This window comes from Triticum urartu, chromosome 5A (assembly GCF_056163025.1).
Source record: "Triticum urartu cultivar PI428250 chromosome 5A, HENAU_Tu73, whole genome shotgun sequence".
In the NCBI taxonomy this organism is placed as follows: domain Eukaryota; kingdom Viridiplantae; phylum Streptophyta; class Magnoliopsida; order Poales; family Poaceae; genus Triticum; species Triticum urartu.
The window spans coordinates 189436897-189452464 of record NC_141877.1 but is presented as its reverse complement, the minus strand read 5'-3'; the positions used below and the strand labels follow the sequence as shown (position 1 = coordinate 189452464).

Here is a 15568-nt window from a genome sequence, read left to right as displayed (position 1 = left end):
TGACGTTTGATAGCACACTAAGTGTTCCTCCGGTATTCGGGAGTTGCATGATCTCATGGTCATAGGAACATGTATAAGTTATGGAGAAACCAATAGCAATAAACTAAACGATCATCGTGCTAAGCTAACGGATGGGTCAAGTCAATCACATCATTCTCTAATGATGTGGTCCTGTTTATCAAATGACAACTCTTTGTCCATGGCTAGGAAACTTAACCATCTTTGATCAACGAGCTAGTCAAGTAGAAGCATACTAGTGACACTCTGTTTGTCTATGTATTCACACATGTACTAAGTTTCCGGTTAATAAAATTCTAGCATGAATAATAAACATTTATCATGATATAAGGAAATATAAATAACAACTTTATTATTGGCTCTAGGGCGTATTTCCTTCAGAAGAAAGCAATAGCAATAAAACTGAACGATCAACATGCTAAGCTAACAGATGGGTCTTGTCCATCACATCATTCTCCTAACGATGTGATCCCGTTCATCAAATGACAACACATATCTATGGTTAGGAAACTTAACCATCTTTGATTAACGAGCTAGTCTAGTAGAGGGTTATTAGGGACACGGTGTTTTGTCTATGTATCCTCACATGTATCAAGTTTCCGGTTAATACAATTCTAGCATGAATAATACACATTTATCGTGATATAAGGAAATATAAGTAACAACTTTATTAATGCCTCTAGGGCATATTTCCTTCAGTAGTGGTGGGCTTCGATGACGGGGTGTGGAACGGATGGCTCCGACAGTGGGATGCACAACATTGTGTTCCAGCGACCCTCTCTGATTTTATAGCAACGCGGGTTGGCATGGGAGCCATCTCTTCTCTGCCATGGGAGCTGGACGAACGAGAGAGACGTGGGGAAAGAAAAGAAGATGATGAGTGGGCAAGACGGCTTCGGCAAGAGATAAGACAAAAAGTGGAGAGACGGTGGGTGGGCCCAACGGGGGATACATGTCAAGCGGGAGAGACGGTTTATAGGAGAGAGAAATCATCCGACTGGTTCAGGAGTTTTTCTAAAAAAAATACAGGCCACCCGTAAATGTATTTTGCGGGACGCGGAATTACATATCCGCTGGAGATGCTTGATGCACGGAAGGAGGTGATCCTTATAATAGGGACGTCGGAGGGAGGGGCGTTCCGAATTGGATTTCGCGAACCGGGAGGGCCGCTTTGGCTCCTGGGTGCATATGCTCCCTAATGAGCAGTAAATTCAAAATAAATAGTAAATTCAATTTAAAAATTCTAATTTTTTTCGTAGATGTTCTTGTTAGTGTAACAAGTGTGCTTGTCAAATTTCATGCGAAACGAAATGACTGTGCTTCGTCGGTGAAATAACAAAAATATGTGTAATATTTTGAGGTAACATTTGTAGTTCGACTTGTTTCTTTCACAGATCAAAAACTTGAGCTTTTCTTCTAAAAAATTGCAGGTAGTGTTTTGGTGTGACAATGATCATATCTATTTTTTTTATCATTTTTTGAACATTTAAGAAAAACATTTTTAATGGGCAGAACATATGCTCCCAAGAGCCAAATTGGATTTCGCAAATCAACCTGTGATTAGGTTAAATGGTTAGAGAGACAGTAGTATCCCAACCCATCAGTGTTCAAATCATGATGCTCGCATTATTCCTGGATTTATCTCAGGATTTTTGGTAACTTCATAAATCTTAAGATGGTATGCCGGCTCAGTCTCTTAAAAATGTTCATAGGGTAGAGTGTGAGTGTGTGCGTTCATAGAGTGAGTGTATGTGCGTATGTATGAGCACTTGCATTGTTAAAAAAGAAGAGGCTGAATTGGATTTCCGGGCCGTCGGATGGATCCGTTGATTTCCAACGGTGGAGTGGTTGCTGCACGGAGATTTCTATCGGAAACGGGAGAGGTTTGGTGTGGTCCTACGTACCTGTTAGTGGGAGCGTCGGTACCTGACGGTATGGTCCTAGCTGTCAGCGGGCCTAGTGTTCATTCCGCCTCCTCCCCGTGATTGCGGTGAAGCCTAGGGGCCAAAGCGTGAAGAGGGCAGGAGGAGTAGTAGGTAGCCAACCGCACCAGGGATCGCCGGCGGAGATGGCGCAGAGGGAGAAATCGTCCGTCGCGGTCGCCTCCCTGTCGTCCTCGGCGCCAACCGCCGTGCCCTCGGGCGAGCGGTGGGGCGCCGCGATCGGCAACCTGGGAGAGCTGGGCGCCAACGTCGAGTCGCTGCAGAAGCTGCTCGCCCGGAAGGCCGTCTTCGTCGACGACGACGTCTTCTCCAAGGCCTCCCTCGCCTCCGAACAGGCCCGCTCCATCAAGGTACCTACCCATGCTTCCGATCCCCAAACCGTTCCTTTCACTTGGGCCTGTAGATAGATGCCTCCCCCCTAATCGGCGTGAGCTTAATCAGTAAGCAGACGACGCAGAATCCCTGTTCATATCAAGGTGCATCTTAGATGACAGAGGTTCAGTTCAATCTAGTCTATTTGGCTTTGCCTTGGGTTTCGATAGAGCTAGGCAGGATGGATGGTGCCAGCTCCAGTCAAATGTACTTGATTTGATTAATTGTATTTATGTGATGGTCCTGACAACGATTTCTGAAACTGAATGCATAAAGCCATGCACCACCTTATCAAATACATGACTCAAATTTATCATTCGTTTTAGTTTTTTACAGGCATGTGATGAATTTCATACTATTCTCGGTTATTTTCCCCTCATATCTGAACTACTAAGGACATGTTTGGTTTGTGATAGACTTTGCCCTAACTGAGTTTCCTAAAGTGCGGCTTTATTCTGGCCAACAAGCCAACAACAGAAGGCTCCGTGTTTGACAAATAACATGTGGCTACACATGTAATGATAAATGGGTGTCAAGAGTAAGTGTATGTCAAATACTTAAGCTCGGTTGCACCAACCTGTACTCATGAATTTATAGTCATCAAACAGGTTCAGCACACAGATGCCTATTTTTATATCTGGATTTTCTACATGATTGCATATTAAGTTTGCAGATTAATGGCTAGCAAATTATTTCTTTTGTAGTGTATTTCTAGCGACATTAGTATCCTTATAAGCTAAAATTTGGATTTAAGCAACATGATACCTTTTAGTCTTGTGCAAGAGCAGTGAATGTTTTTTTCCCTGCACAATTAATAGCTATGAATGTAGTTTGGCACTTTATTGGCTCGAATATATGTTGGCATCTAGTTAACCGTTGTTCTACAGTTTGTTGTTTGGTATGTTTTCCTATTGATTGGTATTTCTCTTCTGTGTATTAGATTCTTGACCAGAGGGTGCAGTCTCTGGAACGTGAACTGGACGCTGCCATTTCTGCAGCTGCTCGAGCCCGTACAGAAAAACGCCAGGCTGAAGCTGCTCAACGAGCTGCAGAGCTGCATGCACAGGAAGTCACCAAGGAGCTGGAGAACACCGCAAGTATGTGTACCATCTTGCTGGTGCACCAGCATTTGACTCACTGAGGTTAGTCTGGAGCTTCATAGCTCATTTATGTTTTTCATCTTGCAGGAGTTTTCCAGCTGCACATGGAAGAGCTGCGGGCAAAACAAGAGGAGATCGCCAAGAGAGATAGTGATATCAAGGTGTTGGAAGCAATAATACGAACCCTGAGTAGCAAAGATGATGGCGGATCCAGCGAGTAATAACCATACATTGGGAGCATTTGGGCATTCTCATTGATGCTTTCATGTTCAAGCATCCCGACACATATTTATCGACTCCATGTAAGCACTTCAATACTCAGATGATTGTATATTGTTTTCACAAGATCGAACACTCAGATAGTCACTTGCAATGGTATGCTGTCATCCTGTTTTACATGTTGATAATTGGCCATGAATATCAAGCAGAAACCGTTGGCACTAATCTGACTGTTGAGTAGAAGTATACAAATTGGACAATTTATAGATATCGCCTGTCCCGGGAGTATGATTCCTAGGTATTCGACGACAAATTCATGATGGGTATATTTTTCTTTATTATTTACTCCATCCGTTCACTACAATAAGATGTTTTGGATATTTCAATATGAACTGCATATGATTGGAATGAGTGAACTAAAGTGCATCTATATACACCCAATTTGGAAAAAAGTTGGAACATCTTATAATAGTGAACGGAGAGAGTAACAGTTTAACACAATGCCCTAATATAGCAGCGGTTTTACTTAATTCCCAAGCATATTGTGGAACGTTTTACCCTCTTGTCAATCAGCCAAGCCAAGTATTATCTGGAAGGGCTCGTAGACATACGCACACACACACACACGCGCGCACACACACACGCGCGCGCGCGCACGCACACGCACACGCAAGGTTAACTCGCTCCTTAGTGAATCTTCTTCTTCTGTATGCGAGACATGGTTGCTACTTCAAGTGGATGTGCTATGCGTTCTTAGGTACCAAGGAGGTGGCCATGGAGAAGCTAGAAGCAAGGGACAAGCCCTCACAGAAATGGAGCAAGGAGTGCAACAAGTGGAGCCGCCGCAAAGCAACAGTGTCCGGACACCCGGTCAAGGCATGGATATCCGGTGCCAGCAAACAAAGAACATTCGGAAGAAACAGGCGCCCGGTGACTCCCATCGAACGACCAGACATTCGACGCATCCCTAGAAATCCGGCTAGGAGGGTCTAGAAGTTATGCCAATTTTTGTCAGACGTCTGGCCAAGCCCCGAACATCTGGCGCCTAATGTCGGGCCAGACATCGGGCATGTCCAGGGACATCTGGCACCTATGCACGCAGATGCGGGCCAAAGGCACATGTACCTCCCTCTCTCTCCCTTATTTCGTCCAACACTATGAAGAGACTACCCCCTCTTCCTCTTAGGGTTAGCAAAGTATATGATTAGATGTTGAGAGAGCTTTGCTCATCTATTAATTCTCTTAGATATCAAGACCTCCTAGGAAAAGATCCCTAAATGGATACCAAGGCCTCATCTCCTAGGGATTGGAGAAGACTTATCTCTCAAGGCCTCAATTCCTCTGGGGATGGGAAGAATTACCTCTTGCTATTACCATTGGTTGACTTTGGATCCATAAACTTGTATGAGATTTGTGGATTTAGTGGATGTGTGAGTAATTCTTGTCTTTGAGTGTTCTTCCTCTTGTGTTGTTCTTGATTCTATCCTTCTCCCACCTCTTAGTGTGATAAGATCTCGAATTTAGGGTTCCACCCTAGCTACATCATCTTGGATCAGAGAAGGTTGATTCACATCTTGGAATTTCATCCCCTCATTTGCTAACCTATTCTTATTGCGTTTTGTCCTAATTCAGAAATCCCTACCAAAAAATAGCCGCACCAACTTTTTTTTTTTGCAATTTGTTGAGTTTTGTGAGATTTTGTCAATTTGGATCCATGAACTTGTTGTTTGCCATGCGGATCTAGACCCTCCCCACCACCCCACCTTTTCCCACGAAATCCACCCCCATCCCACCCCAAAACTTTTCTCCCCACACTCAAACTCCTGAGATTTTGATCTATCACGGAGTATAGCCGCCAGACATTTGGCCAATGCCCGGACAACGAGTCCCAGCCAGACATCCATCGAATCGCCAAACATCCAGACCGACACAGACAAAACCCCCAAGTTCTCCTGAAATTTCCCAAAATGTTGCCATTTCCCACCTCCTCCACTACAAGAAATCTCGTCCCGAGATTTAGGAGCGGTTATAAGGGGGAAGGGATCTGGTTACGAAATTCTAATGATTCTTCTCGGTCATAGTTGCTCTTCTCGAAGAGGTTGATCCATTACATTGATGTATTCAGTCCTTTGCTTCGGGTCATCATGATGAATTCATCATCCTTTCTTCGGAAATTTCATTGTACTTACGACTCACAATGTTGATTATCTGGCAGATAACTCAGGGAATGTGGTAGAAAGCAACTCTCGAATAGATACTTAAGAAAATATCAAGAGTAAAGTAAGAAGGTACCATGAGAAGTTTCCAATGGGCAAGCAATCGTTCGATGGCCTAATCAGAAGGTGAAAGGGGTTCAGAGCAAGAAGAATAAGTATTGCGTCTGATACTAGAATAGATCATCCCTAGGATGGTGACCCGTGAATTACATACGGAGTCAAATTCGAGGAATAACTTTGGCAACAGGGGTGTACCGGAGAGTCAGGTTTCGATCCTGTGGAACTGTGGGTTATGGGCCCACCATGTGGGTTTAAAGTAGAAGAGTGATGATATCTTGCACGGTTATGATAGCAAGGCATGTCAGAGGATAACCTGTCAGTTATATCGGTAACAACGTCGGTACCAAGGTCGAGGGACGAAGAGAACCATTTTTCGGCTCGTTAAACAAGGCGGGCCAATAGGCAAAGTTCTCGTCCATCGGTGGCTACCGGAATGTCATCAACAGTAGTAACAGGGTCTTACTGACTAGGTTGTAGGACGAGGTGTTTACATAAGCAAGAGAATATTACTTCTTAGATCATATAGACCACAAAAAGAAGGTTAAACAAGACAATGGAATGGAAAATGTGATTATCATTTTAACAGAACAATGGAAAGGAAAATGTGTTTAAACACATATATCAGGAGTATATCCTTCCCAAGGACAAATATAGCAAGATATCCATGTCAGGATATAATGTAGAAAACTCTTTGGGTAGGCGAGAGAAATTTCATGATATTACCCATACAGCGGTGTTTGGATAATTGAGCAGGAAACATTTAGCATTGGGCTTCAAATGTTCTTGTTGAAAATCGGAGTACCATAGACATGCTTCGAGATAGCATTGACATGGTCATCAGGTGAAGATCAGACTTTGGAAACACAAAGGATTCATCGGTAACAACTTATAGGATAAGTCTTACCATTTCCTCATGGAAGAATGGATAACCTTGCCGAAAAGGAATCTATAACAATAGAGCCTCCAGCCAGGTGTGCTAGGATGACATCACCTTACCGGGTCATATAACGACCAATGTTATAACTCTTGGAAATATGTCCCAGCCATCATATCTGACCGAGATTCAGATCTGATTGGTGTGAGGATACCTCAAACTCATGATGCTCGAGGAGAAAAGGTGTGACACAAATTGACGAGATGACGTTGAAGATTCTCGAGAAATGAACTATGGAAGCGAGTTCCGAAACAAGAGTTCATCATTAAATCAAGAAGAGGATGAGGAGGTAGCTGATGGACTCGGCGTTAATTCAACGAGGTAGCCAAAAAGATGGATCTCCACAATTATGTGGATAAGGAGATAACATTTGTCAGATCAAATGATATAAGAAGTATGCTCGAGGAAAACATACACAATTAAACATTGGTTGAGAGGTGCGCCCGAAATATGGGTTGGGTTGTACGAGCAATGTCAGAATGGTGATTCAGTAATCAATAGTCTAAGAATGAACGGCCGACCATTAACTTCAAAGCAATAGGGTTGCTAGAAGTGCAGAATCCAAACAGCACTGTTCACTTGTTGGTACCCCGGTTGGAATCAACACGAGGACCAAGAAAGAATGGTGATGGTGAGAAGTATCACTATACCAAGAATTCTTAAGATGTGGTGAAATTCCCACGACATTCTTGACATAAAAGGTGGTAATACTCCAAGGTAAAGAGGAACAAATGCTGGATAGCAATGATCTCAAGGTATAACACAAAACACGAACAAGTTTGTGTTGAACGGAAGGCAATAAAGTGGTCGATGATAACACAAATCATCGAGGGCAAGGATGGTATTTCTCATTATGAATTCGATTGATATCCTGGAAAAGCTCAAAATGTTGGTGATGATCACGACACATTTGTCGAGAGATTTCATGAAGATGTAATCTATCGGCGATGACATCAAGTCAAAGGAATTATGAAGCAAAATGTTATTGGAACCATGGGTACGACACAAACTCGAAATCAAGCTTGTTGTTCAAGGTGAAATGATATGACGAGGAAAATCGACGTAAGCTTAGCTCATCGTCGAAAATTGTGCTCCGGGAAGAAAGGTCCAGGTAGCACAGTTAAAATTTACCATGATAATGATATGGCCAATCAGACTAGGAGTGACATGATGGAGTATTAAACTTCTCAACAACAAAGTACTGAGAGTACTGAATCTCAGTATTGATTCGATTCACAAATAGGTGTTCTCGGTTGACGACAACCCAAAACCCGTGGAGTGACTATGATGGGAAAAGGTACTGCTTCATCAGAATTTCATAAGATGAAGTGCAATGGGTGGATATCCTCGAGATACCAGGGGGTAATACTCGAAGGTAGAACAAAATAGAGGTTGGGAAGGCGTACTGATCTGCACCAAGTTCTTTAACTTGCCCGAGAAATAGAATCAAAGGAGAACAATCATGGTCGGAACCACGGTTGCTAAGCATCAATTCACAGATACCAGACGATATTTATTAAGGAAATATTTATTATTACAAGAAGTTTCCATGATAGGATCTACATCATGTCCATGGGCATGAAAACAAAGTTCAAGGTCGACTCCCACTTCTTCAATGCATAACCTTTCATTCACTTCCCATCTTCGGAGAATTTATAGAGTTGAAATTTTTTCCGACAAAACACCAATAGATATAACCCGCATAAACTACGGGTTCACACAGACTAAAGAAGGCATAGGTTCAACCCATAGGGGCATCTTAGGAACATATACCACGAACTTCAGGAGTAACTAGCAGAAGCTCAAAAGCCGAGCATGGTTGACACAACTAAAGGATACCATTTACCAAAGGCATTATGTATCAGGGAAAGAACTCACGAGAATTTTGGATGTGAAGGACACTGTCGGATAATAACCCGCAATGGTTCTGGCGGTCCACAACATGGTTGATGTGAGTATCGGTACTCATTTAGAGGAAGGAGTGTAAAGGCATCGGATTATAGAAAGTACTGACTAATTCCAAGCTCAAATGCAAAGGAAATATGATTTCCAAATCAAAGGATCAGAAGCAAACACTCTGATCAAGGATGGATAAATTCAATAGACCTAAGGGTACAATTGACGGAAAATAGATTGGTCGAGAACAAGCTCAAGTTTAAAATAAAGTCTGAGCCGGAAGGATAATTAAAAAGGATCAACTGACGATTGCGTGCATTCGCACTCATGTTGAATCAATAGGATCAAAATGACGGTGTCTAAGGATACTAACGAATATTGCTAGACATATGGAAAGCATCCATAATGCAAGCAGACAAGTATTGCAGAGCAATAAGCTACTGAGGAATTTTGAAGGATCGAATAGTATTTCGAAGACAATTGTGAAACACATGAACAACTGGGGATGAGCGGATACTTGATAAGGGCGATAAATTATCCGTAGGGTTATTCAGGTGGCAAGGAACTGCAAGGCAGAAGGCACAAAAAATTTCTCGGAACAATAGAGGGGATTTCAGGGTATCTTATTATAACAAGATCAACTAGGAATAAAAGTAAGAACGGTAAGTGTATGTATTTATCCATAGGGATATTTCAGTGGTAGGGAATTGCAAAAGCAACAGGCTCAAAGTCTCGAGAGAACATCGGAGAGTATCTTTGAAATCCTTCGGTGGACCAAGTAATCATCTGGAGTAAGGGGCTCTCCAGGTAGAAGTAGTTACGAGAATCTAGAGTCGGCGTTAGTAAAATCATTTAACCCGAATAGAGAAGAGATTAGAGTCCTAGAGTATAGGTCAAGGAATAAAAGATGCTAATTCCACCCAATGGCGACGTGGGCCCATAAGCCGCACAGCCATGTTAGTACAAGTTTTGCAATGTTTAGACTCGACTTCGGCCAAGGAGTGTGGAAGGGGATTCCTACAGGCAGTCGGCTCTGATACCAACTTGTGACGCCCCCGATTCAATCGTACACTAATCATACACACAAAATGTACGATCAAGATCAGGGACTCACGGGAAGATATCACAACACAACTCTACAAATAAAAATAAGTCATACAAGCATCATATTACAAGCCAGGGGCCTCGAGGGCTCGAATACAAGAGCTCGATTATAGACGAGTCAACGGAAGCAACAATATATGAGTACAAACATAAGTTAAACAAGTTTGCCTTAAGAAGGCTAGCACAAACTGGGATACAGATCGAAAGAGGCGCATGCCTCCTGCCTGGGATCCTCCTAAACTACTCCCGGTCGTCGTCAGCGGGCTGCACGTAGTATTAGGCACCTCTCGAGTAGTAGTAGTCATCATTGACAGTGGCGTCTGGCTCCCGGGCTCCATCGTTTGGTCGCAGCAAACGGGTATAGAAATGGGGAAAAGAGGGAGCAAAGCAACCGTGAGTACTCATTCAAAGTACTCGCAAGCAAGGAGCTACACTACATATGTATGCATTGGTATCAAATAGAATGAGGGTATCATATGTGGACTGAACTGCAGAATGCCGGAATAAGAGGGGGATAGCTAGTCCTATCGAAGACTACGCTTCTGGTAACCTCCATCTTGCAGCAGAAGAAGAGAGTAGATGGTAAGTTCACCAAGTAGCATCGCATAGCATAATCCTAACCGATGATCCTCCCCTCGTCGCCCTGTGAGAGAGCGATCACCGGTTGTATCTGACACTTGGAAGGGTGTGTTTTATTAAGTATCCGGTTCTAGTTGTCATAAGGTCAAGGTACAACTCCAAGTCGTCATGTTACCGAAGATCACGGCTATTCGAATAGATTAACTTCCCTGCAGGGGTGCACCACATTTCCCAACACGCTCGATCCCCTTTGTCCGGACACACTTTTCTGGGTCATGCCCGGCCTTGGAAGATCAACACGTCGCAGCCCTACCTAGGCACAACAGAGAGGTCAACACGTCGGTCTAAATCCTATGTGCGCATGGGTCTGGGCCCATCGCCCATTGCGTACCTGCACATTGCGTGCGTGGCCGGTGAGCAGACTTTGCAACCTCCATTACAAAGGAAGTTGCGTTACGCGGTCCAACCGAGCGCGCGCCGCTCAGTTGCTGACGTCACGAAGGCTTCGGCTGATACCACGACGTCGAGTGCCCATAACTGTTCCCGCGTAGATGGTTAGTGCGTATAGGCCAGTAGCCAGACTCAGATCAAATACCAAGATCTCGTTAAGCGTGTTATCTTGAAGTCACCGCGAACGCCGACCAGGGTCAGACCCACCTCTCTCCTAGGTGGTCTCAACCTACCCTGTCGCTTCGCCACAAATATCCACATAGAGGGCCATCGGGAAAGTATGTCCTTCCAGCCCCCAATTCGTGAATCAACCGCGGGTACTCAACGAGCCGACCCGACTTTAGTCACAACATATATCATGTGTAGTAGGTATAGTATATACCCGTGATCAACACCCGACGTGGTCACGGCCCGATAGTATAGCATGACAGACAGACAAGAATGTAGGGCCACTGATAATAAACTAGCATCCTATACTAATCATTTAGGATTGCAGGTAAGGTATCAACAGCTGTAGCAACAATGACAGGCTATGCATTAGAATAGGATTAACAGAAAGTAGTAACATGCTACACTACTCTACTGCAAGCAATAGAGAGAAGAGTAGGCGATATCTGGTGATCAAAGGGGGGGCTTGCCTGGTTGCTCTGGCAAGAAAGAGGGGTTGTCAACAGCGTAGTCGATCGGGGCACCAGCAGCGGCGTCAGTCTCGTAGTCTATCGGAGAGAAGAGGGGGAAGAAACAATGAATATAATGCAAATAGATGCATAGCGATGCATGACATGACAAGTAGCGGTGTTAGGGGTGCCCCAATGCGGTATGAGGTGATACCGGTGAAGGGGGAAACATCCGGGAAAATATCCCTAGTGTTTCGCGTTTTCGGACAGATGAACCGGAGAGGGAAAACTGCGTGTTCGCTATGCTAGGGATGCGTGGTGGACGAACGGGCTGCGTATCCGGATTCGTCTCGTCGTTCTGAGCAACTTTTATGTACAATGTATTTTCATCCGAGTTACGAATTAATTTATATGATTATTCAAAGTTTTAATGCATTTTCTAGAATTATTATTAAACCAAATTTAAAACAAAATATACTTTTGTCACCTAGTGCTATTCTGGCCATAGTGTATGACAGTGGGGCCAGGGTCAAAGTCAACATCCAGCCAGTAGGTCAACAGTCAAAGTTGACTTGGGTCAAAGTGTGAATAATGAAGGTGGGGCCAACTTGTCATTGACTGATAATTTTAACTAAAGCGCTACACAGGTTTGGATAGTTATGGGACACACATGGCATTGGCTATTAGCACTAATTAATTGGATGGGCTCCATGTGCCAGAACACGTACGTGCACTTGGCTGTGCATACACATGCATAGCAACACCTAGTCACACGGCCATGTACACAGGACTTGGCGGCCATGCCCAAGAAGCGGTAGCAACAGCAATATGTAGTACTCCTATCTAGCAGCAGTACAAAGCAACGACAGTGCAACGCAGCCAAGCGGCAAAGCAGTGCAATGAGCAGCAGCTAATTAGCGGTAGCATCAGCAGTATGCTGTACCCAGCCACAGCGGCAAGAGAAACAGCAGGTAGCAAGCAGCGGTAGGCACGCGGACGCGGCCAAGGCCCGGCGGGCGCGTGGGCAACGCAGGGGAAAGCGGGCGCAGTAGGTGCGGATAGGGAGCGCGCCGGCGACCGCGGAGGCGCGGGTGAGCAGTGGGGAGCTGCAGGCCGCGCGGGGCAAGCTGCAGGCGGGCGCGGGAGGAGGCGCCCGAGCGAGGACGGGTGCAGGGGAGTGTGGGCGGCAGCGGCTACAGGCGCGGGCGCACACGCTGGTGAAAGGCGCGGCCGAGTGCAGCAGCGAGAGGCCAGGGCGTGACCTGGGGTGGGCGTGTGCGTGAGGGAGCAAGGCAGAGGCGAGGTTAGTGGAGCACCGGCCATGGCGACTTCTAGCGCGGGATGGCAATGACGAGCACGGCGGCTAGAGGATGCAGATCGAGGGGGAGGCAGAGGGGGAAAACGCGCCAGCTCACATCGTTGACGGAGAGAGGCTCGGGGAGGCACGAGGTGGTCGTGGTGGTGCGGATCCGGCGATGGCGTGCGGCGGCCGAGGCGAGAAGATGGGGTCGATGTCGACGCTCGGGGGTGTCCCGGCTCGAGCTTGTCCCCGGGATGGATGAATTCGGTCGCAGCGGACCTCCTAGACGTGCCGATGCGATGAGGGATGGCCGGAGGCCACGGGATCGATGACGAGCACGGAGGTGGGCGCGCTCGTCTCTGCTCCAAAATAGAAACGAGAGAGGGGGAAGGGGGTTCTAGTGATCTAGGGTTTGCGGGGGTGAGAGGGGGTCGTCTTGTAGGCGTACAAGGGAGGCCGGATCGCCGGCACGTGGCCACGGCCGGCCATGGTGCCATGGATGCGGTGCCCCGATCCCCTATGAACAGGAGGAGGAAGAAAACATGGGGGGTTTGGGCTGGGCTGCCACCTTTGACTTACGGCCCAAATAGCATAGTAGGTTTCAGTTGTGTTCCCTTTTCCTAATTTCTGTTATAATGCTACAACTCTATTTTCTATTTCTTTTTGCTAGCAAAAGATTCTTGCTTAACATGAAACTTTGCACATAAATTCTACTCAACACTACAGGGTTTCACAAAAAAGTTTGAGGTCAAATTGGAACTATTCTATTTACTTTCGAATTTAAATATGTTTATTTAATGTTGGCTGGACTATTTTAAATAGGTTAAGGGCATTTAATTATTTCAAAATATGTTTGTTCCTACATGACAATTACCTACTGAATATTTGCAACTCATCGAACATTTTTTTTTATCGTTTGAAAAATTAAAATTTTGACATGCAATTTAGATTTGAATTTGAACTGGGTTTTGACCAAGTGAGGTTTAGCCAAATAATTGTGATGACATGACCTCATTAGGGTGAGGTTAATGTAGCATAACTATTGGGGTGTTACAAAAGGTATCTGCTTGGAAAACTTAAAATTATATACACATTTGGGCAGCAGAAATTGTAGCTTCTTTCAAAGTTCAAAATGAAAAGATATTCAATTCAACTTGTTCTAGCAAAACATGTGTGTGACCTTGGCAGCATGTCTACACTACCTAGTGTAGAAAAAATGTCCAGCGTAGTCAACATGCCGCTGTCGCCTACCCCCTGCCTCTGAGCACCACTGGTCTATAAGTTCAACATGTATAACCCTATAAGTTCATACAAAATAGAAAACAACATAAACAAAAATAATGAAACACAAAACCCCCATGGAACTCCCCCAAATATGAAACTGATTGTGCAAGTCACTTAGAATGTGTTTGAACTTGTTATGGGAACTCATGACTTGTTATGATTAAATGCAGGGAGCAATTGGTGCCGAATTATGATGCAGAGGCTGGGGCACGCCTCCATTTCCAAAAAAACTGGTGCCGAGTGGGCCCCTGGGAGCTAGTCCAACCCGCTCGCAGACTGGAGGGTATGCCGGTTTATTTCCAACAAAACCATATGTACAATTAGTCTGCTCGTTTGATAAGAAGGAGACAACATAGAAGTTATGGTTGAAGCAAGTCCCTCCGTCCAGTTATGTCCGATTTTTGTGATAGTAGTTCAAAATGAGGGATATATTGTATAACTTTTCTGCACTTGTGCCTAGGTTGCTCCAATGCTTTATTGGCCTCAATACTACTGTTTGGAGGATACAACATTTTTTGTGAAATCAAATGGGAACCTCTCTCTTGTTGGCAGTAATTCTGTTACTCCTATATCATTTTTTTACATAGAACTCTATGAACTCCTGAACATGTTCATAAAGTGTTCCTGGGCTGAAAACTCTGTGAACTCCTAGACCTGTTCATAGAGTATTGTTGGAGAACTCTCAGTAGTTCTAGTATCATAGTGTGTGTTTTGAACAAAGAGATATACTCTATGAACTTTCTGCACTTGCTGGGAAGCATTTTGTTCTCATATATAAAATCAAGTGCATATATGAAATCTTGAACAAAATGCTCTATGGACTCTTGGACTGTATTGTTGGAGAACTGTTGTTTGGTGCCTAATGGAATTTGCACATGAAGCATTTTGTTCTCAGTTTTTTGGGTGAAAGTTTGTTTCCTATATTTCATAGCTGCTGTAGTGAACATGGTGCCAACTTGTTGCGAGTTATATTGAAAGTACACCTTGCAAAACAACATCAGTTCTCTCATGAACATGCGTCGGTTCAAGGGGTGAACATGCATCGGATCAAGGGGTTACAACGTAAAGCAATGTATACACACAGCCCATAACAGTCTTTCCTCGTGTAAAAATATTTAACTAGCTAATGCAAGGCATTGCGCTGGTTCAATATAGTCTTTCCTCGTGTAAAAATATTTAACTAGCTAATGCAAGGCATTGCGCCGGTTCAATATAGTCAGAAAAAAACCTAATAGTTCAATCGAGGCCATAGGGAGGTTCAATGAACACAATTTCACGGCCAGAAAAAAGATAGCATGTTTTATTAAAAGAATGTGCTTTGGTCGGTGAAAACACGCTCTATACAAATCCATACGGAGATCAGTTCGATTACTATATTTTTGAATAAAAAACACGATCAGTCTCACCGTATTCAAAATACTCTATGAAAAATACCTCAGTACAAACAAACACATAAATCAGTACGAGTACTCTGTT

General features: G+C 44.3%; 1 protein-coding gene across 4 annotated transcripts; it reads left to right on the top strand.

The window, feature by feature from the left end:
- The first annotated feature begins 1997 nt into the window (after positions 1 to 1997).
- LOC125508262 (tropomyosin) lies at positions 1998 to 14647 on the top strand. Of its 4 annotated transcripts, none has more exons than XR_007283334.2 (4): positions 1998 to 2311; positions 3274 to 3430; positions 3521 to 3735; positions 14263 to 14647. XR_007283334.2 is itself a non-coding variant. In XM_048672913.2 (3 exons), exons 1-3 carry the CDS (start codon positions 2087 to 2089, stop codon positions 3652 to 3654), a joined length of 516 nt encoding a protein of 171 aa, XP_048528870.1. In that variant the 5' UTR covers positions 1998 to 2086; the 3' UTR covers positions 3655 to 3831. The 4 variants fall into 4 exon arrangements, 1 of the variants encoding a protein (XP_048528870.1); XR_007283333.2 differs by lacking the exon at positions 14263 to 14647 and adding an exon at positions 4410 to 5094; XR_015604276.1 differs by lacking the exon at positions 14263 to 14647 and adding an exon at positions 4369 to 5094.
- The last annotated feature ends 921 nt before the right edge of the window (positions 14648 to 15568 follow it).